Source organism: Eufriesea mexicana, unplaced genomic scaffold, assembly GCF_001483705.2.
Source record: "Eufriesea mexicana isolate 0111107269 unplaced genomic scaffold, ASM148370v2 scaffold4744748102, whole genome shotgun sequence".
Classification (NCBI taxonomy): domain Eukaryota; kingdom Metazoa; phylum Arthropoda; class Insecta; order Hymenoptera; family Apidae; genus Eufriesea; species Eufriesea mexicana.
The window spans coordinates 230,894-255,075 of record NW_016907942.1 but is presented as its reverse complement, the minus strand read 5'-3'; the positions used below and the strand labels follow the sequence as shown (position 1 = coordinate 255,075).

The 24,182-nt window shown below is 45.8% G+C and overlaps 1 protein-coding gene across 1 annotated transcript in view; it reads left to right on the top strand.

Moving 5' to 3' along the window:
* Positions 1-24,182, top strand: part of TfAP-2 (transcription factor AP-2) — a 120,754-nt gene that overhangs the window by 51,503 nt on the left and 45,069 nt on the right. The window contains exons 2-4 of the mRNA XM_017899060.1: positions 5,968-6,345; positions 16,418-16,633; positions 17,210-17,261. Of these exons, the coding sequence (XP_017754549.1) occupies positions 5,968-6,345; positions 16,418-16,633; positions 17,210-17,261 (646 nt within the window). The remainder of the gene's footprint in view (positions 1-5,967; positions 6,346-16,417; positions 16,634-17,209; positions 17,262-24,182) is intronic.

Sequence of the window (24,182 nt, the reverse complement as noted above, 5' to 3'; positions counted from 1 at the left end):
GAAAGAGAATCGTCGGGAAGTGGTGCACGAATGACAAGGAATCGTGTTTGTGTGATGTGCGGGAGAAAATAGTGGTCGTCGCGAGCGATCGAGCGACTGTCACGGATCTAGCTGCGGAACCGGCAAACTGGAGATCCTAGGGATGTTTCCGCCGCGGACGGAAGCGCCGACAGCGGACAAGCTGGCGCTCTGTTACGCGCCACACGTCGACATGACCACGGTGATCGAGGTTGAGGTGCGTTTCGAAAATTCCATCATCTTCGCCATTTCCCTCGTCGTTAACGTTTCAAACGCGGTTCTCGCATTACGAGTAGCAGCCAATTCGACTCTTGGCATTTCACTTCCAGACTCTAGTCACGCCAGGATTCATCTTTCAAGGAGTATCGCTCTATTAGGAAAGTTTTAATGGGATAAAATGTGCTACTAATTATATGGATCGTGAAAGCGAGGTGACGAGGGTGATCAACGCAGCGATTAATCATCTATTTACCCATGGAACGATATAAATCATGTCCAATTGCGTTCCACGGAGAGAAAGAGGATTCTCGAGACGCGTCTCTTGGAAGCATCGCTCGCGCAACGATTTCCATGAAAATTCCGTACTTGGTTTCTAATTTAATATCTGATATTCGATATTCGAGACGGCTTCGGAGTCGGTAATAAGAACTATCGCGCAACGCAGCCGGAAAACAAATATTTCTCGTGTGATCGGAAAGAACGTGTACGGTAGATACGATCGAATCTCAAACACTTTCGCGTATCCGTTTCCCGTGATCTACGAGTTGCGTTCGACGCCATTCGAGATCGCGATAATCGTTAGAAACGGAATATTCGTTAGACAAACGAAGATATTCGCGGTAGCGATCGTAAAGGTGAAAATTCCATGGAGAAAATTGCAATACTATTTCTTTCCACGTTGACAGGTAGCTCGATGACAGGTAATGGAAATTTTCCTCGATTCTCCGTCGCTAAATTTCATTTCATCCGTGTAAAGAGAGATCGTCGAGCTTTGATCGTGCTTTTTATTATCTTCCAAGTACAGGAAAATTTATTAATCATCGATAACGTGTCAGCGAGAGAATAAAATAACGTAGATATAAATATAGAGGAAGCAGCTGAGCTCGAAAATGACAGGGCGTTCGAATCGGTCAACGGGGATACTACGAGTAAAAGGGGGTCCTCGTGAACGTTGGACGAACTTAATTTCTTTCCTAGTTATTTATTCGTAATCTACGATCTGTCGATTTCGACACATGGGGCCGACTTATTGGTTATTAATTGTCTACTTGTCATATGTGGCAAGAAGGACGATTTCTCCCGGCGTTATCAATAGCGATCTCAGCTGGAAAGTTCGGCTATGCGTCTTGTGAAATGAATCGGCCGTTTGCAGGTTGCTCGCCGGCCGAAATTTTATGCGTGTATCGTGTCAGATCGTTTTGATCGAGCTTGTTATTAAACGATCGTCCTTCTCTCTTTCTTTTTTCCCTCCTCTTCCTTTTCGCCGCGATCTACGCGGTTCCCCGACTTCTTAAATTAATTTCCTCGGCTCGATCGATCTTCTACGACGACGGTGTGTCGGTGGTAGAGCCGATAGCCGAATGATTCTTGCTCTCTCCAAGGACACGATTCGGAGAGTAACGGGCTGAAATTATCTTGCAACTGAAATTATCGATTAACCGAGCAGGTTAATCCCTGTATAATTGTTCGGAAACGGATAATAGCCGGAATATTATCGTAATCGTTATTTTTTCAACTCGTTAATATCGTCGTAATCTTCTCCTGTTATAATTACCGTCTCTTCCGCTGCTGCGCCAACAAACTCGTCCAACTCTTTCAGCCTATTCCTCCATCGTAATACCGATACCCACGGATTCGACTCGCCACCGACACGACTATAGCTTTTATGCCTCTCCGAACGATTTCCGCCATCGTGTTCGTACATTTTCATTTTCTCTTCCCGAATACGCGAAACATCCCGTCGAATTCCCGATTAAACTATCCTGGGCCCCGACCAGCGGACCGTTTCGCGCGATGGCCGCGAAGGATCCCCGAAAAACGGCCATATTCGAGCCTCCGACGAGCATAAAATGCCCAATGACGATAATCAAAGGGATATTAACGACAGTGAAACGGACTCGAACGTTTCCACGATGGTCTTATTCAAATCAGGAAATTTAACGAGCCGATAAATTCGAATCGGGTATATTTAACTACGCGAGAAATTGGAGGCGCGTGTCTGGGCCCGACACGTGAAAGTCGGACCTATAATGGTGGAGTAACAAACGTTACTGCAAATTGAAATACGCCTTAATGGACCCCGTTTGGCATCGAAAAAGAAACGGTACTCTTCCCCCACCCTCGAGTTCGTAACGACGCGGCTCGTTAAACGACGACAAATATTTCGTATGGAACGAACGCGTACCGTGGTCTGTTGCAACGACCCCGGGACCAAGGCCCACCGATGTCGTCTTTCGAAACACCGATTTGGAAAGCGACTGGGAAAGCGACAAAGCCGAATTTTGTCTCATTAAACGCCGCTATCGGGCAGATTAGGAGTCACGTGTTTGACCAAGCGAGAGTCCCCATCTACGTATAACGGGCCTTTCCGTTCAATTTTCGGCCTACCGTCGTTAAATTCCGTTACCGACTGCCTCCTCGATAATCGAATTCTTCCTCCTGTTGCGTCGCCATTTTACACCCTGCATGGGTGGCGCGCACTTGACCTCCGAAAGGACCCGAGAGAGAAAGAGAGAGAGTTTTCAGGATGAAATTAACCAAGGGATGAGGAATTGAGTGCTATTATTTTTACTCCAAGATTACTCCAATTTGTTTTTTCAGCGTAATTTATCGATGGAGGAAGAAATAATTTTCTTTTAAATTCTCAAGAATTCTTTCTCTTCTTGGCCAGAGAAAAGTGTAATTGGGTTGGAAAATTTTATTATTAACTCGAAACGATTTATAAAATCGTTAGGTATAATTTGGAGAATCTTGCACTCGATGATCTTTTTCGTGGCAGAAGAATAGCAAATTCCAAGTCGAGGATATTTCTAAAATGGTAAAGAAGAAATCGAGTACTAATTGACACCTTGGATTATTTTATTTCAAAATTCTATCCATTATTGGATTATTTTAGATTTGTTACGTTAATTGACATCGATTTTCGGAGTTTAATTAAATGGCGACTTAGGCCCACTCCTAAGGATTAAATTTTATACGAGATTATACGAGAATTCAGAACAGGCGATGATAGAGAAAAAGAATTTTAGATTCGTCGCACGATTAATCACGCTATCGCGAATTGAAGTTCCCCTTGCTCGCGAGTGGCGTCCATTTTAAATCGTCTCGGATAATTGGAATGGACGCGTGACATTTGCGAATAGAGCGACACGCGAATGGGGAAAAAGGTACGCGTTGGCCCTTTCGCGGCTTATAAAGATGTTCGAGATCGTATCACGGGAACGTAAACCTAATGGCTTGCACCGGCATAGCGTCGATACGGAGCCTTTCTGCCGATATTCAGATAAATCACCGGCTGATGCTATCTGTCTGTGTAATACCGTAATCGTTCGATCGAAAGATCACGCGGGCAGGATTAAGTTGCGTTTTCACGATCCGAAAAATTTTCGGGGCACACGCGATGGTTTTGAAAAATTTCGAAAATCACAGTTATCGTTCGTCGCCTTTTCTATTCTCAATTTTCACGCGAGATTTAAATTTTCGGGACCCCATATCTTCGAAGCGAACATTCTAATTTCTCGAGAAAAATTTCCGCTCGAAAATCGCAGAAAATCGCGCGATTTTTTCGCGAACAGGCTGCAACGAGTGGAATGAATAATCTCGTAATAACACTTTTTTTCGTTCCGTTTCTAGCAATTATGCCGCCTGAAAAGTCCAGTCGTGCGTACAATTCGCTACATTTTCAAAGGTGAAACATGCTTAATCACAGCTCGGCAATTTGCTCCGATGATCTTGCGATTCGTGACTGATATTTCATACAATCGATAGTTCATAGAGTCCCCGATATCTCTAGCTCTTTGCAGATAGATACTTATCGAAATCTTGTAACAGCGTCGGGGAAAAATCGGCAAGATCCTTCGGAGGAAAGTAGCTGGAACGTTACAAGACGGTGCACCTAAAATGGCGGGAAATTAATAATCGAACACGGCCGATAATTATTTGCTCGTAAAAATTCTCTGCCCGCTTAACAGCGATGCAAGGTGATTATAGAAGACTTATAGACTTTCTATAACAACGCTCGAGCACTGTAATTTCGTGCCTTTTTACGGGGTACCGGAAGCTCCTACGTTTCTGTTACACCGATTCCGAACTAATTCCTCCTACCGTGCCAAGAGCGTTTCAAAAATACGAAAATAGTGATTTTATAGAATTTTTATCCGAGAAATATAATTTAGTGGAAATAATTACGAAGATTATCGTACGAAATATTATCTGTTCGATCAACCATGGTCGGCTACCTGTCGCGTGCATTCGAGAGATCGATTGATATCATTAGATCGCGAAGAGGTACATCTCGGAACTCACGACGGCAAATTTGATTCGATTAAATTTACAACCTCTGTAGAAAAACGTGTCCAACAGACTGGACGACGAAACGAAGTGCAAAAAGTCGATCTCATCACCTGCTTCTTCTGGTCCCGAAAACCTCGCCCAAACGCTTTTTACCTGGCCTCGTGAGCGTGGAAAAAATTCCGGCAAATTTTCTTATCCGTGTCGTCCGTTATCGACGGACAGGGGACAAATCGTGGAAGATCACGGAAAGAGCGGGAAAATTCAAATCGCATTTTACGAACGGTCGAAAGGGGTGAGTTTCTCGCGAGCGTTTATCGCGTCTAACGACTTAATCGCGTTATCGAGGACGAGGCTCGAGTTGGCTTGTTTCACTTTGTTACGATTTTCTCGGGAAAGATGTATGGCAGAGTCATATTCAGCCCGTGAGCTATTTGCGTTCAGCTGTGCTCGATGCCGAAAGATTTGCATAGCGTTTATTCGCGTTTATGTTCGCCACCTTCGGCGAATAAGCGCCACTGTCCCATATACTCGTCGTTTATAGTAATGGCAGACCTCCAACGCGGCTGACACGATTCTTTTTTCTCCTTTTTCTTTTTCTTCTCTCTCTCTCTCTCTTTCCTTTCTTCTCCCTCGAAGCCGGCATACATTAGTCACCGGCAATTACCGGTGGCCAGCAATTTTTTAATAGCGGCGAAAGTTGCGCTCGACAACGAACGCGAGCGTGTGTCGGCGAACGCGTATCCCTGCCCGCGTTTATTATGGTTATTACTTTTTATTTTCCGCCTTTCTTTTTCGTTTGGCGCGCTCCGACGCGCGAGGTCGTCGGACACGATTAAGCTCGATTACGGTGCCAATAGATTTTCAGCGGTGTCGCAACGCTGACAGCCTGAAAAATTCGAGGTTTGAATCCTCGCTTCGGGACCAGGACGATGCTACACGTGGATCTCGAGTGCTTCGCGTGAACCGGATCGCGCAAAATCTGGAACGATGAACCTTTAAAGCGAGTAAATCGTAAGAAGGTTACGCGAAAAGTCCAATGTCGATCATCGAACGACTAATACTCGAGCTCTGCTGTCGAATACCATAGATATTAGGCACCCATTTCTCTTATTCTAATTTCCCCATATTCGTTATATTACTCTATTCGTCTTTCGGGACGAATAGATTCCATTATAACAAAAATATATTTATTAATAACGGGTTTTGTTAATATACCTATTAGCACAAATACTCGTGTCTACAGTGAAGTAACTGTTGCCTGCCCCCCTGTTCCAATAGAAGCGAAGTAGAAAAGGGAAAAGGCCCTAATAGTTCTAGGTTCTAGCCTAATAGGCTATGGTTCTAACACCGGGAACCATAAACGAGTGACACGTCAGACCTGACACAGACTGTCTTTGCGTTCCAATATACTAACTCAGTGAATTTTTCTGTTCACAGGACCGATTAACTGGTCACGGGGGTATTTCCTCGCTGGGCGGTGGAAATTCCTCGCCGTACTCAGGCGCCCATCACCACGGTCACAGAGGCAATGGAAACGGCAGCGGGATGCCCCATCACGGGGGTGCGTCGTTGCCCACCGCCTCCGACTTTCAACCACCGTACTTCCCGCCCCCGTTCCCCTCGCACCACCATGCGCCGGCGAGTCCTCAACATCCGGGCCTCGGCCAGCCGCAACATCTCGATTACCTCGTCGGCGATCCGTACACGCAGACGCTCAACACGTTGCATCAACATCACTACAATCACTTGAGCGCCGCTGTCACGGCTGGCCAGAGGAGCGGCGATCTCAGGAGGGACGCAGAGGGCATCCACGTGGTGAGTAATTTCTTCCATGAATTATCGCTACGCTTTAACCCCTTCGAGTCGGCTTTGCGCCATGAGTCACCTGTGGGTGCACGCGCGAGTACCATTTTTAATTTCCGCCATGAGAAAAGTACGACGTTCGCGTTATTTTTCCAGCTTCTCGAGTAGACACTGGTCCCATTCCGGTGTACTGGTATACGATACTCTCAGGGCCGTCTTAATGCACGGGCATGCTAGATAGTACGCTCCATATAAATTCGATGTCTGGATTTTCGTTTCCACGAATACTCGCGGTACAGTACAGTGCAGTACACTACAGTTCAGTACAGTACAGATAAAAGGTCCAGTGCACGTGAGACGGCCCTGGGTACCAAAGCACCCTAAGGCCCAGGAGCGTTATTCAGTAGCCGCGTAGTACGCGTTAGTCCGTAATCCGGTAAAACGAAGCAGAAAACGAAATAGAAGTAGGGAAAAGCGTAGAAATGAAATTTATCCGACAAGCGACGAGGGCGACCGGGTGGTCGAGCGGTTGAAATTGCCGCGGAAAATCGTCGGTGTGGTCCGGTACACGCGTCGGATCGGTCGGATGGAGCGGGTGCGCGTAAAATCGAAGCGCGCGGAGATCCGGTCACGTGCACGTCCGGCCGGCTGATTAGAAAAGGCGCGCGGCGTGTTATTTGTAAGGACTGGCCGCTGGCGGCTGAACAGCAGGGGGACGCGTAATAATGGCCGACTATCGATCTATTAGACGTATCGCGGCCAATAAGTCGGGCCGTGACATCGGTGATTGCGATCGTTGATCCCACGGAGAGCACGCGAGGACTCGGGACGCGCGACATTTGCATTTGCCACGGTTCTGCGTGCCTGTCCCCGGTCTGGGGTGGCGGCACCGCGGTCAGGTATTAGCGTAACTCGAAAGAAACCGGCGACTCTCGGGATCAACCGGTCGGAAGAACCGGCCAGGAGGAAGTCGAGGATGAACGGGACGTTTTCTTCCCGATCCGATCGGATTTTTCTGCCTCGCGGATACATCTCGCTTTCTTGTCCGTTCTCTGCCTCTCTCCGCGTGGCTCGCGGGTTAAGTGTACCTGCAGCGGACCTTTTTGTTTGAAGAGGTGCGAGAGAATTGTTTGCTCTAGCGGGAATAGTCGGTAAGCGAACGAGCATGGTCTGACCGTGGCATAGTCGTGGCCTTTCCTCGGTAGACGGTCTATTTCCTCGGCTTGCGGAGTAGGGAATCTATTCCGCCAGTCGTGTTTGCACGAGTATCGACCATCACCCATGCCTCGTCAGGGTTACGAGTGGGTTAAACGAGGACTTTAGGATTACCTGTTAAAACAGGAAGAGTCTTCGCAGCACCGAACATCGACCATAGAACCGAGACTTCTTCTTCGCGTGCAATTTATCTTGCTTTCGGTTTTTAATCTCTTTCGGATGATCACGTATGAACTGATAATAATAATAGATAGTGGAACATCGTAGAAAGTATACGTCTTCTGTAGATATTACGATACTTCCTAATTCCTGAGAAATTAGCGCGAGAGATACGTATAAACGCGGACTCTGATTACTCGCGGTACACCTTCTAGAGGAAGAGCAGTAGACACTCGATACAGTAAATCTGTATTTGCTCGTCTCTCGATACGCGTATCGCGAAAGAAAGAAAAAGATGTTCCACCTGCCATGCTTCTAAAACGTTTCTGTAAATGTCGCGAGGAATTTTTATGTCCCCGGTATAGTAATATTATCCATGATGGATGTTATGGTCAGTTTACAAGTCCATCGACCGAGGATTCTGTTCGGTTTATGTTAAGCGGAATTATTCACTCTTCGGTTTTCTTTTACGACGTGTATTTACTCCGCTCTGTCATCGGAGAGTATCTATATTTCGTCGAATAATATACCGTTCTTTTAAAAATTATTTTTCTTTTTTTTTTTTAAATACCATAACCTAGGAAAAGTGACAAATACGCGATAATCGAAAAGCAAGTGCGAATTGTTGGAAAGATTTACCGTCCCAAACAAACTCCGTACGTGGAATACAAAGCCCTGTTCGCAGTAACGTAACACCGTGCTACCGCGTATTTAGGGTGCAACTTCGGACCTCTAATAACGCTCAGGGTAATAGTATTTGCGGTACACCTTACCCCAATAGCTTTTATGAAAGTATCACCCTAATTACAGCGACGGGACGCGTTCACCACGCTGTGGATTATGTTTTGGGCGGTTTCCATAGGTGTCGTGTGACGTTCGCGCAAAAAAGACCAGGTTTGTCGAAATTCGACACGCGGCCGAAGAATACGTTTAGTTTAGCTCGAAACTCTGGCCATGAGAAGAGAAAAGCGGGTTCGGTTTAACGCATCTGTCTGCGCCATATGCAGTCTCGTGTTGCTTGGATGATGTGTATGTAATTCTCTATCGGAAATTGTTTATTTCGCGCCATGTGAAACGAGTAAGTCACCATTGGTGCGAGTATCGTCATCGACTCTCTGTATACGCGTTGCAAATTCACGTTCATTCGTTATAATCATAAATAAACAGGGGTTGTTAATTTGATCTCCTTGATAGACACAATCGTAGTGTATTTTCTATTAATTTTTGTGTTACGTGGTCATCCTTCGTTTAAATAAAATAGCAACGATTCGTGGAAGATAGGATCGATCCATCTTTCCTGTAAATTTCGGAGGAAATCAGTTTGGCATTCTCGCATGTAAATACGTGGAATATTCTGTCAGAGACTCTGCTTTAAAATACTTCGCCATCTCGCGAGATTGAGATATCGATTATCTCAAGCTGTACAACCCCAAGCTGTACCCTATCTCGGTCTGCCCAAAGCACATTCTTCAAAGGAGGGTGGCCGACCTCGTTCTCAATGAAATCTTACGCCGATGCAATCTCTCGATTCGCGAAATATCGAGCAAATCCTTGGAATACTTTTCCGACCACTTTTGGAATTTATCTCCGTGCTTACAAATTCTTTCCACTGTCTTTAAATCACTCGCTGTATAGAAAATTGCAAGATAATTTTTCAATTTCTCGAATTTCCCAAAAATTTCCGAATTTTCGCGTACGTCGCTTCTAATCGCCCCCTCGATTTAATCGTTATCGCGAATAATCACGCGAAATCTTATTCGGAGCATCGCAGGTCTTAAAGCAGGCGTAGCGAAATTTCTGCGGAGTTAGGCGATTACCACGGTTCAGAGGGGACTTTCGGTGTACCAAGAAGATAGTTGTAGACGGGACACAAAGTCCCAAACTCCTTTCCCAAACTACACGCAGTAATGGCGTCTTGCATAGTTGATCATAGTTAGGAAACTTACTACGACTATGCGTCGACTCTTGTCACCCTTGGAGTTTTCGGTTCGGTATCTCTGCCATCGGTATCGAGAACGACAACGATGCGAGATTCAGCTCCGACACTTTCAAGGGGACACGTCGTTTCGAGTCTCTGCCAGGGTTCTAGGCTACGTAATTACACGCGCGGACCAGAATACGAGGCGAAAAGGAAACCGACGACTTTTTGGTCACTGTCTTAATTACTATAATTCGAGGGTTATTAATATTCCGTTGGGAAAAAATTAGAAATCTTTGCTCGTTCTATCGCGTGTGTAAGAAAAAAAGGTGAAAGTCCAGAGGTTCTTCATCGAAATCGCATTTCTTCCGTATTCTAGGATCTCCATACGTCGAGAATTATTTCAACCTTTTTAGAATCCTATTCATCGTCCGATCTATCGATACAAAATTAAAATACGAGATAAATACGTGGAATTACGCGTATCCTGGTCTCCGCAAGTACTAGCCGATAGGATCGGATACTTTGGAAATGGACCACCCCTTTGGCGCGTCGTTCGTTGCCCTCCCTCGAGTAATTTACTTATTAAATTTTCGGCTGACCTTTGGCATTCCCTCGGGGAGAATGCCAGAGACGTTTACTTTGACGAAAATATGCCAAGCGCCGCGATGCTCAAGACGGTGTTAGAGATACGTAAAAGGGGTAAACGGCTGCTGAGCGCCGTTCCGTCCTCCATTTTAACTCGCTTTTTCCGTTTACGTGACACAACGAGAGACCCCGGGGCCTCGGCGTAGCTCGGCGAAAAATTTGCGCGAACAAAGCGTGCGCGCGAGGCCTTACGCTCGCTGGGCCCAACTCGCCAAGGTAACATTGGATCGGCGTGTAATCGGTAATCACGGATCTCGCGATAAAACGATTAATAAACGCCGTCCCAGCTGCCGATGACTAATGTTACATCACGCTCCATCTAACCGAACAACAATGATACGGTAGTTTCTAGTAAAATGATTAAGAGAAACAGGAGGTAAGCGAACGAGCAACATTGACTGAAGTTATGCAAAATGAATCGGCTAGGGAGAGCCGTTTCGCCTTAAAGATCGCTTGGATAAGGATGAAAAATTGGAAATCGATGCGTTCTTGCGTAGCCGCGCGTGTGCACACTTGCAGCTGCAATTTCGACGTGTGTATCGCGAATTAAATAATTATCGGCACTTTAGGATTTCATGGAAAATCGTAGATTGCCGTTCCCGTACTGTGCACCCATTTTTTCCTTTTTCCTTTTTTTCTTTTTTTTTTTTCTGAATTTTCCAACGATCGGGCTGGTATGAAATTGAATATCGAACGCGATATCTCTCTCGTCGTTTCGAAAGTTCGGATCGGCGTAAATAAAATCGTGCGTGATATTTCGCGAGGAATGTTTCGACAGCGTGGAGGACGGGACGACAGGCTTCCGAAAAAGAGACGACAATGCCAATAATCAGCCGAGTGGTTCGACCGATTCCAATAGCTTTATCCTTGAAAACCAGCAGCCTCGTGCTCCCCCGTACCCTACCCCACGCGTTTCATACCGAATTATAGTATCTCGTCTGGGTCCCTTCACAGTCTCACATTTATGCTCGAGAGAGTACAATTTGTGACAGCCTCTCTCCGTTAAAGGGATCTTAGATTCGGAAAATCTGCCTCATTGTCGAACGCCTTTCTCACGGGGAAGAGTTAAACGTCGAGTTCTCGCGGGACAATGGCGATAATCTAGAGACACTCTCTAGTTCTATCCAGGGGAGCGTTTCGGTGCGGAAAATTCTTGAGAAAATATTACGGAAAGTTGGAAATTAATTTGACCATTTTTCTTTACACTGCTCTTTGCACTAGGCAAACCACTGCCAGTCGCTAACTCGGTTTACAGTCGGTATTTGCTCGAACGATTTCGCTCGTTCCTGTCAAATCGCATCGAACGCGATCAAGCTCCTCAGCTCGCTTCTCGATCCCATCCTCGAAGGCCCGGATCGTCAAATATTTGCTCAGACGCGTAACGCGTATTATCGGCGGAAAAAAAAAAAGTTGCGCAACGCTGCTCCTCGATTAACATGACAACAACCGGCGGAGAGAGGCGTGCTAGCGTTGCGCAAGAGGAAACGCGGCCGAGACTCTCGTTATATCGTCGATCCGGAGGGCCCGCCGCGATATCCGCCGCGTGGTCCCATTTATCGGTATCGATACCGCGAATACCGGTCGACGCGACTTCACCTCGCCACGGCGTTTAACGAGAGAAAGGCGATCACATTTCATCTCATTAGTCGGCTGGCATGGTTACATCGATTTATAACTAACACGGGTCGACGATAGGATACTGGTAGCAGCGGCACCGGCCACTTAGCCGAGTTAATTAGCGCCGCGTTTCCATTTCTTTCGCCGCGTGAAAGCCGCACTCTAAATGGCCGGGCACGTCGCGCACGACGAACCGCGCGGGATTTTTAAATTTTGCAAAGATGGTTCGCGATTTTGGAACTTCGCGACAAACAACCGCGCGATACCCGAATTTCGCGACGAATGTCCATGCGATTTTCGAATTTCCCGACGAAGAACAGCACGGTTCCCGAATTTTTCGCGACTAAGGTTCGTGCGATTTTGAAATTTCGCGACGAAGATTCGCGCGATTTTGGAATTTGCAACGAGGAATCGCGCGATTCCCAAATTTTGCGACGAAGAATCGCACGGTTCCCGAATTTCGCGACTAAAGTTCGTGCGATTTTGAAATTTCGCGACGAAGATTCGCGCGATTCCCAAATTTTTCGACGAAGAATCGTACGGTTCCCAAATTTCGCGACTAAAGTTCGTGCGATTTTGAAATTTCGCGACGAAGATTCGCGCGATTTTGGAATTTGCAACGATGGTCCGTGCGATTTTGAAATTTCGCGACGAAGGACCGCGCCATTTCCGAATTTTGTAACAAAGGTCCGTGCGATTTTCGAATTTTGCGACGAAGAACCGCGCGATTTTCAAATTTGCGACAAAGGTCCGTACAATTTTAAAATTTCGCGACGACGAACCGCGCGATTTCCGAATTTTACGACGAAGGTCCGTGCGATTTTGAAATTTCGCGACGAAGAATCGCGCGATTTGCAAATTTCGCGACGAGGTACCGCGTAATACGCGAGTTTCGCGACGGAAAACCGCATGATCGTGCGAACTTTATACTACGACACAGGACCACTTTCTCGCATTAGCCGAATGCAATTACGCGGCCGTTGATCGCGTCGATAGCGATCACGGATTCTAGCCGATCGCGAGGATCCACGGTGATAAATGAGCGAGTTAACCTATGCCCGGTAAAACGTAGACCCGGGATTTTCATAGCTACACTCATAGGTTTTCGGAACAACGCGTTTCTCCTACAGAAACGAGCCGATGCTCGGCTAATTTGCCAGTCTCGCGTATTAATATCGATGTCACTGTCCGGCCGATGATGGAGCACGTTTTAAGCGGTTAATTAGTCGTGAGAAATAACAGAGCGATCGGCGTAACGCTCGCGTTTTATCGGCCGCTGTACTCGTAATTGTTTTTATCTCGCGGGGACTTCCATTTCGACCGATTTATTCGTTTCGACCACCTTATCTCAACGAGCTAAAAAGTTTATCGGCGCTGGTCGATTGAAATTGTTCGAACGTTTCCGTCTAACGACTTTTTAATCTTTTTGCCCAGTCGGATAGGAAAACGTTCCGAACGAGGATATGAAACTCGTTTAAAGTTCATTAACATAGAACGCGTATCGCTAAATAACGTATTCATTAGCTCACGACGTTATCATTGAAAGTGGATTTTAATTGTTTTAATCGATGAGATCGTAATTACGCAGTCGTAATACGCTCGCCGGCATTTTGCTCCGGAGGAAAATAATAATTAACGGATATTTAAGGAAGAAAACGAAGCAACGGGGAGAAAGTAACTCGGTGCTATCGGTTACGGAATCATCGTCTCGCGTTTTCAATCTTTGTATCGCTTTTCTCTCGTCGTTTTTCTCGAATTCTCTCGAACCAGGGAAATCCATGACGTCCGCTGACGCGTTAGCCCCAGCAATTGGTACCCCGTGCGCAACGGGGCCCGATAATTTCGCCGTTCCGCGTTGGCTGCTTAGAAACGAGGACGTATCGCGGCGATCTGGAATAGTCGTAACGGAGAAAAGGATTACAATGGGTGGAAGAATCTGGGAAGGAAATGGGAGAAACGTGCGCGGAGATTTCTTCTGGACGCGGGAACCTCGCGGTGGATCGCATAGGAAAGATATACGACAATAATGGCAAGGGCTCGTAATACAACCGTATTTGTGACACTCGCGACTCGCAGTCCGGATAAAATCTCCGGTTTTTCTCGACGGATGTGATTAAGATTCCGAACGTATGTCTATCTCGCGTTTCGATTCTCGGAAGACCGTCTTCGTTCTTTCTCTCCGCGCGTCTATCCCTCTCCGAGCGTGCGCGCGTACATCGCTTACGTACGCGCGGCTTCTTACGTAAGAGCGCTTGCTACCTCCGCTTCGATCGCGTGTCCACGAATCTCGGTTAATTGGAATAACGCGTTTTCGTTGCCCCGCTCGCGATTAATAAGCAATTACATTAATTTATCGGCGACTCGGCCCTTACCCGAAGCGCCAACAGCCGAGGGAATAATATTTGGCTGGCCGCATTAAAATCGCGAACGGACGCGATCGCCGATCGTAAACATCAATTTTCATCGCTTTTGAATTTTAATCTACACATCCTATTATAAAGCTGATTATAATAATTTATGCGGCAATGATATAACCGCGTGTACCGCGCGACAATAATAAATGCGATCTCTGTTAATAATCAAATATTTATGAACGGGTTTCGCTTATCGTTTACAACCGGGGCCCGGCGTTGCCCCTTAATGCTGCACTTTTGCCAACGTCCCGCGTGTGTTGCGAATTACAAAATTAATTTTTCCCGGCCAGCCCGGTGAGCGATGTCCCTTAAAACTGCACGGACCAGTGATTTACGTAATCGTCCGGCGATACCGGATTTATCGAGCTTTTAATTGGTTTTAATATCCGACGTTCGCCTCGCCGAATTATCGGACCAGTTGGAACTTTATTTATAATTCCGTTAAATTAACCCCATGTCACCGCGCGGATTTATGGTTCATTTCGTCGCGGCGGGGGTGGGGGGAGACGCCGGGAAAATTCCGAAAATCGCGAACCGTATTTTTGCCACTGCCACGAGGAGTTTGCATAGCAACGTAGTTTCTCACGAGTAGAAGAGACCACGAAACGTCCCGTGTCCCGTGATTCGCCTAACGTTATTCCATTTACGTGCCCGCGCGAGATCGTATCAACGGCTAGACCTAATCGCCGAGTCATCGAGACACGCTCTCGAGATATGGCAATTCAGTCCCCTTTCAATTTCGCGTCTACCGATCTTCATCTCTCCTCTCCTTTTTACTCCATCCTTTTATCGCGGGACAGTCCCGGTTACGGGAATACTTTATCTCATTGGCGGACGCGTAAGAAGTTACACAGGTTCGAATTAGATGGGGATAAAAGAAGACGCGTTAGAGCGGGATAGCAACGAATTTACGAGGGAATCGCGCGATAACTTGGACGATAGTGACATAAAGGTAATACGCGTGCCTTCTCTCTCGAGTCATGGCCTATTAAAAGCATGCGTTAGATTTCTGATACACACCGTGACCTAGAATAAGATAACGAACACGAGGATCCGCGCAAAAGGTAGTCCCTGAACAACCGAGCATTGCTCGTTCGGACTTACTAGGAAAGTAATTGTACCCTGATCATGATCATTCAGCGATTCTTTCCAAGCGTTTTCGTAACAGCGATTTCGTTTTCATCGGAATCTCGATAAATGCGTACTTACATCGACGAATGAAATCGTTTAGATCGATCATGGTAGGCGTGCTCGAGAGTACTCGCGAGAATATGCGAATTTAGATATCGAAATGTTCATTCCGAATTTTCGATCGTCCTTATTAACCCTTTGCACTATTTTCACGAGTCTGACTCGTGATAAGAATTCTAGGCCAAACTTGAGTATCACGAGTCAGGCTCGTTGTTTAATTTTATGCCAAACGTGGATATCACGAGTCTGACTCGTGATCGACATGGCGGGCCAAACGCGAATGACACGAGTCTGACTCGTGATCGACTTTTCGGGCCAAACGTGAGTATCACGAATCTGACTCGTGGTCCTAATTTCTGGCCAAATATGAATATCTCGAATGGGATCGTGTGTCCCCGTGCAGGCCACGTATTATCTAGGAGATAGTGATACTTTTCGTGGTACAGATAACATCTCGAAGCTAAACGTAAATGTAAAATAAATACATAAATATGTGATAATTAAAATATTTTTTAAAAGTGTTTAATTCAAATTCATTTGAATTTCACGAGAGCTCCATCACGTTAAGTGAATACGGGCGCGGCTATCTCGCATATCGTGTTTCAAATTCCGACACTAGGGCACGGCTTTTTCCGAGTTTTAGCGCAGTGCAACGGGTTAATTCTAAATTTAATTTAAAAATTTTTAGACCGTCGGCAGAGTTTATTCGCGAGTGTTAACCCTTTCGCGACGAGTGACGTATATATACGGCAGTCACTTATTGTTTCGCAGCGGCTGAAGCCGATGGTGTACGGAGTATGGTACAGGTGCGTCGTCGCGAAAGGGTTAAAACGCTGTCACGTTCTTGGCGAATTTTTAATACGCGAAGGAGATTGTGGAAGACCGTGATTAATCGATGTATCTGTTTTGGTATGAATTTCAGACGAACATGCACGCGTCGTTTCCGTACGACGGTGGACGCAGTAGTAGCGGAGGCGGTGGCGGCGGAGGTGGTGGCGGCGGCGGAGGCGGGGGCGGAAGGGGCGTCGAATACGGCGCTGTTCGCCGTCCTGACGCCCTTCTGCCACCCCCAGGCCTCGACCAAACCGACCTCGTTCTCCACAGCAGCCTCGTAGACGACCCCCAGGTGAGCGACGATGTACGTAATCGCAACGCATTTTCTCTATTATCGTTCTACCGTTGTTGCGCTCCTACCCATTTTGTCAATGAAAATGCTAATAGTATTTATATGTACAATTCCTAAGTCAGTCGTAACGTTCTATCATTCTTTTCCTCTCTTCTTTCTTTTCTTTTTCTTTCTTCTTTCCTTGGAAATATATCCGTGGTTGCGTTTCCTATTTGCATAATTCCGTCGAAGATGCAAATTCTTTTTCGATAAATAAGAGAATCCGATGCTTTCCTCATGCAACCACGAATACGAGTCCGTTAATTATGTTGTCGGCGATGAGATAATTTCATCTTTAAATTAATTCGCCAATTCTTCTCATCGAGTATAAAATAGGAATTTCGTGTATTTCGCTCGGAACCGATTTACGGGATCGACGAGATGCTAAATAGCGTAGTTTAAAGTGGCATTTTGTTACACGTAAAAGAAGTAGCTACTTTTAAGAGATATCCCGACAACATTTTCCTTTCAATACGAGCTACGTTAGAACACGACTTTCTTATGAATATGTATACACTCGAATCTCTTACGCGCTCTTTCCCGTTTCAGAACACAAACGTAGACGATGGAGGGTTCATGAACGACCTGCCTCTCCTAAAAAGTAAGTAACAGCTTCCGTAATCTATCCGTAATCGAGGAATATTACCCCGTAGCTGTATACCCCATAACCGTTCCGAAGCATTTCATCCACTAGGCGAAGACGCTCGTTCGTCATCGAGATGATCGCGTTCCCTCCATTTTCGCCCGTTCCCAGCTAATCGCTCATTATCACAGGCGCCGCTTCGATTTACTACCTTGTCGACCTGTTATCTCCACGGAGATACGGTCTTTTTTAATTTTCGAAATCGCGTCGGCTGCTCAGACACCGTCCGACTACGAGCAACGAATTGACGCTTCGCGAGAGCGCAAAAACGGGGATTTTACGGAAGGGATAAACGAGCCCGAGGTGGCGGCGGGTATTATCCCCCGGTAGAAAACGTGTCCGCGGCGCAACCGGAAATATAAAGCAGCCATGCCGGCAACTTGTCGCTTTTAATTAGAATTTATCTGCCCGAGTGTCGCGTCGACTGCTACTCCGTGGACGGAGCCTGAATTTGAAATCGCGGCGGGAAGATAAAAAGGCGGATGGCCTTGGCGCTTCCTCCGCCATTAAATACTCTTCTAACAGTCGTAATTGCGAGCGAAATGAAGCGCGACTGAACATCGTTTTGATCCTGGATCGGCTACCGATTTCTCGTGTATCCCGTTGCCAGCCTCGTCTGATTGCTGAAAATCGGCCGTTTTTGCCCGTGTTATTACCACAGCGACCCGTGCAGGTAATTTCAGAGGGGTAAAAAATAATCCGGATATTGATAAAATTGTGGAAGAGGAATTTTTGCCAGGTTATTATTGGGAATACGCGTCTCGTCTTATTGCCGCAATTTCGTTGATCGAGTCACAGAGTCGAGCCTTAAATATAGAGTAGGTAAACGTCGCTTATCCGCTAATATTCCCCATTAAATCGCGTGACAAAACGAAACGATCCGAGTTTCGCGAAAAATTAGTCAGATTTTTCCATTCCTAGGCTCTAACGATCGAGATAGCCGCGGAAAAAGGTCTCGCCGATTGCCAAACTGACAGATAACGAACCCGGCCTCGAGCACCCCTGGTGCCCCCTCGCAGGGCCGTACCCGAGCACCCGGTAAAATTGATTTCTCATTTTCCAGTGCCTAGATCGCGATAGGTAAAAGTCCATGCGTCATCGGTCTAATTAAAGGTTTATCTTCGAAACACGCTTAATAAAATCGCCTAGCCGGCAGTGGGTCGCACTTTCACGCCGATCTCGTTACCGATTCTCGGAACTATAAACATATAGATAACCGTTTTATACAAACGGTTTCGTTGAATGCGCGCAGTCGAGGCAGAATTTTTCTTACTCGGACAGGTAAATGATTACACGCGGTGGAATAGAGACGCACAGGTGGCAGAGGCTGCCCAATGCGCTCGGTTGCGTAACGCTGAACCAGTTATCCGTCGGAGAGGAGGATGTGTCGTGGATCGCGACGATGTCTCTGTTATAAGGAAACTTGCGCTTCGGCCGATCCTCTGGATCGCGTGCGTCGATCCGCGCGAGATCCACGAGAATCGCGGCCAGCTTAACGCGCGTTGCGAAAGTGTCACGCGCGCGTGCTTAGCTGCGAGGACACGCGGATTTTATCCTCGCTTCTTTTTCCTCTGGACCATGGAGAATCTCGCGATTCTGTCCCCGATTACACGCGAGTTTTCGATGAAATCGGGTCGAATTTGTGTCGTAATTAGGGCAACGATCGGGAAGCGCGATCTCGAGGAATCGTTGATTGAGTTGGTAAGATGGAATCGCGGTTACATCGGAATTGGTCGAGTTTTCTACAGGAAGCCATTCTCGTTTTCGGTACTCAGATGCGGTTTGGCTCGCGAGCAGGCGTGGAACAGGAAGTCCTTAATCGGATCGGTTAGGAGAGCTCTTACGTTCGAGACTGTTTTATCAAAGCGTTGACTAACGAGTGATAACTAGTTAGATAGTACTCTGGGAGAGAGGAGGATCGAACGAAAGGAAGAAAGGATGGCCGGTTCACAGCGACTTTCCTTCCTTCGTCGCGGATATCCTTTTTCTCAATTTTCCTCGACACTATTTGCCATACGTTGCGACTAGACGCCAGAAATTTCGATTTTTACCTCTTCTCACCGAATAAAATATTTCACGAAATTATTCCTTTGCGAACTACGGTCACATATGTGCGTTTGGTGAAAACAAGTGATAGAGTCGAAAGACACGCATGCGTGTGTCGCGTAAACGCATCGCTATGGCAACGTATGTCTAGAATTCGACAGTTTGGAGTGCTATCAACGAAAATAGCTACTAGGCAGAAACGTGCACTGGCAATTTGAAATGTCTATCCTGACAGCAACTCGACTCCATGGTAGGATTAATTTCCAACTCCGTCCTCAAAGAGTTAAAATTATCGGGCCACCAATTTCTAAAAGTCAAAAATACCGTGTAGAATTTTTATCGTAGATCAATTAATATTTTTTCGCGATCCAATGATTCTGTTTTACGTAGAATAGGAAAATTAATTTCTCGCAAATTTTTTAGTTTCATCGCTTCGAAATTTTAAATTCGAATATTTCCGCGCGTAAATCTTCGGTAGGACGATTAAAATTGCGAGTTTAGAGAGTTCTCGTGGAATATCGGCGAAAGGAACGCGGGAACCCTTGATTCCTCCGAATAGCCGATACAATGGCGGAAAAGGTGTACCGGTCACGATCTCCACGGTTAAATACGTTTGGCGAGCGTGTCAGAGGTGCGAAGGAGAAATAAAACTAGAGTGGATGCCCGCAGGCGCGTCGGATTTCGTTCATTGTCATTGTAATTTCTTGGCGGGGCGCAGTTTTCGGGGCGTCACACACCACAGGGGTATTACCTACAGATGGCTGTTTGTTCGAATGTCACCGTGGGTTATTATATGCCTCGTTACTTGCCCTCTCACGGCTTATTTAGCCAGTTTTTCCTTCCCTTCTATTTCGCTCCGCGCCGCCATTGTCCCTTTGTTTCCAACGACGTATCCGACATTGTATCGTCGAATTTAGAAAGGCGTAGCCCGACGCGTGTTCACTTTGACGCGACTCCTTTTTCTTCTCACTGCCAGCGCCACCTTTCCGCTCTGTATTTTTCCTCCTATTTTCTAACCGAACTTCCAGATCCGACAGATCTCGATCCCGATGATTTTCCATCGAGCCATTTATTTTTCAAATCATTTCTTTCGGAGCAAAAACTCGTGACGCGATTTAGAAATTTATATTTCGCTCCAGATAGAGATTTTTCTGCCAATCTTTGTAGCAATTCGTGGAACGTTCGATTCGTATTCTCGTGATCTAATCGTGGTAGGTGAAATTCCTCTTTGGCACGGGAAATTTATAATTTATAATTTCCTTTCGGCGAGTTGTAAAATCTCGATCCTCCACCCACATTGTCGTAAAAATCTGTTCGTCACCGTTGGAATATCGAGTCGATCGGCGACAGCAACGACAAATACATACACCGACGACACGACATACGTGTTCCGTTTCTCGGAAGCCGGTTATACAATTACTTGCAGCTTACCTTGGCTCCTTCGTCACTCCTCGACGTGCTCCAGTTTAGCAGTTTAACGTTGCTCCGAGGTATAGCAACGAAACGAATTTTTCTCGCGACTCGCAAAGGCGAGAAGTTAAAAATTCGAGGATGGAAAACTTTGCTGGCCGATCGGGAGAAATCGGAAAATATCATCGCGGCGGAGGAACGTAGTCGCGAGTATCCGAGTAGCGAAATGAATATTCGATTAATGGGGAAAGGAGGAGAAATTCATAGTAAATTCGTAGTAAATTTATAGTAAATTTATAGTAAATTCCTAGTCGATTTTGGAAATTAAAATATATTCCGTTTACACGGATCTTCGCTGTGCCAACATTTGTCCACTATAACTACGGGTCGTGGATAACTACTTTGGAAATCACTCCGAACTACGAGTTCGCGTTACACGGTATAATCTAGCATCTGTTGACGTTTGCCTTTGGAACAGCGTTCAGCCGCCATTTCGCCTAATCTCTTCCTCTGCCAGAGGGACCAAGTATCATTATAGGTTCGAAAAAATTATAGTACAATTCTAATCCATCTCCCGAGAAACAGAATCGCCATTTTCCTATCTTGTAACGCGAGATCCCGTGCAAATTGGAATACACTTCCATCTCGAGCTGTCTTTCTTTCCAGTTTCGCGAAATTTATTTTTCCGTACGAAAAAGACGTACAAAAATACCTTTATTTCCAACCACACCTATCAATTTCCATTTCCCGAGAAATTTTAGACTCACAGTCAGAGTAGAGCTCGAAAGTGGATTGGATGGACGAGCAATTTTCTGGACACTCGTGAACGCGAAGAAATGAGATCCCTAACGAGTTTTCGTGGTTAATCAGTGCTACGTGAACGGTGGCTGCTGAGGTGGTCTATCAGAGCCGTATTAGAAACGATTAATCATCGGAACGAGGCCAACAGACGGCACGCTTTTACTATGTTAATGGTTCTTCTAATTTACCCGGTCAATGGCGTTCGGTCAATTAACTTTCGTCGTTACGGAACCTCCGGTCAGCCATGTTACGCATTGTGCTGTTAAATTACCGAACGGACTCGGCTGGGTGTTGCCCAGCGGTCGTGACAGAGCTCGAATCTGAAAATTATGCGCGCCTTTCGACGTCGATCTCGCTGACTTATGACCAGAACCGTAATTTACGATTCACGGACTCAGGTAACGCGTGTTTTGGATACCGTGAGAGTTGTCAGCTGTGTTTTATTAGGAGGACATTATGATAATATCGTTTTAATCATCGGCAAACCTGTTTCGTCACACGCGGAACACGCATGTATAAAGTCGTCTCGTTATCGTTCCAGGCGAACGAAATCTTTCATTCGAGCTGATCATTCGCATAATTTGTTCTCCGAGATGTTCTCTATCCGTCTGAGTTTTTGTCATCGTCCTACGATTCCTCCGCGTTTGCTTTGCAATTCTAATAGCCCCGAGCGCGTGATTCTTCGTTGCTGGGTTCATTGTCGATGGTCGTGTGGTAAATCGGATTAATAAGTCGAGACGAACTTTTGGTTCTGATTATATTTTATATTTCTTGGCGGTATAAAATATAATCAGGAGGCTCGAAGTCTTCCATGATGCCTGGTGCACACGGTGGACTGTCAAAAAGTGTCTCGTCGAATTCTTCAGCTAGGTTTTTGTAGGCCCTATGACAACCTACTTCGTCACTCAACCCTGTTTCGAGAATTGATAAACCGAATGGTTCCTCGTAGCAAAGATAGATTTCGATGCAGGGTGATACCATCCAAATAAAGTTTTATTATTCCTCTCGCGATCGATGCTTTGCGAATAATTATATGTCGCTTATTATTGGGATTATGGTTTTTAATAGTAAAATAAATACGATATATTTATATATTCTCTATCGAAGTCTATTCTTACTCAAGGAAGGTGTATGTTTCTTTTAGCGTTTCTCTTGAAAAACTGACCGACTACCTAGATAGTGTCAAGAGACTACGCGATCAATTATACTTCGCTTGTTATTACAATTATGGGTTCTAATAGCAAAATAGCTATGATATGTGTATACATATTCTCTGCTGAAGTCTTTTATTACTCAATGAAGGTGTATATTTCTTTTAGCGTTTCTCTTGAGAGACTGACCGACACCCTAGAGAGTGTCAAGCGGGTTCTTGACATCGGTTTGCTTAAACCCCCAATTCTTATCGAATCTTTATATTCGTTCTAGGAATTTACATCTTCCAAACTATTTATTCCTGTCATATATCCTAGATTGGTTTTTGTCTCCGACTAAACTTATCTTTTCAATACTTATCGAAGAATTTACAAGTCAGTTTTTCCTACCCCGGATGAAATTCTCCCCGATGATTCATCGATCATTGGATACGTTCGAATAAACGTATATTGGAATCTTCGCGCGCTGTAATATCGGCGTGATATTTTCTAGAGACGGTTTCCCATCTACATATCTCGCCGATATAATTATCGGATATTAAAGAATCGGTTACATCATACCGGCTAAGAAACCTGTTCCAATGATACTGCTTCTATGCATCTTTTTCCTATTCGGTGACATTTTTAGGTCGCGTTATTAATGCGGAATTCCGCGTTAGAATTCTCGTCTCGTTATTCCGTCCGGTCTAACCGATACCGATACCGAGCCCTTAAAAATCGGACAGAACCGCTTTTTACGCGAACAGCCGCGCAACGCCGAACTTGGTACATAAAATCTCGGCGACGGGGAAAAATTTCATTCACGGCATTCGAATACGCGAAACTGTATGTATACTCGACATCGCGATCTCGATCTCCATTTATCTCGTTTAGCCGCTAAACTCCGCGATAAGATCTGCTCGGTTGCGTGGAAAAACGGTTCACTTTCGACCAGTTTTATCTTGCCACGATCTAGCCGGATGGGTTCCCGGGACGATATATCAAATCTCTGCTAATTACCCGGACAGATCGCGCGAGGAAAGAATGCCTCAGTGGCGAGCATAGCGAGCTTGCGATTATCCGGGAATAATCGCGTTGAAAGACTACGTTGTACAGTTGCGGTACAATTTCAGTATAGGTTCGGTATATTTTCGTCACAGGTGTAGTACTGTTTCCGTGCAGTTTCAGGACAGGTTCATTGCAATTTTAGTGCAGTTGTTGGACAGTATCGTCACAGGTGTGCTACTGCTTCGGTATAGTTTCAGGACAGATTCTGTACAGTTTCAGTACAGTTGCTGGACGGTATCGTCACAGGCGTGCTACTGCTTCGGTATAGTTTCAGTATAGTTTCAGGACAGTTTCAACGCGGTTGCAGTACAGTTTCAGTATAATTTCAGTACATTTTCATTGGTGTAGTACTGTTACAGTACAGTTTCAGGACAGTTTCGATGCTGTTTCAGTGCATTTTCAGTGCAGTATCAGTACAGTGTTA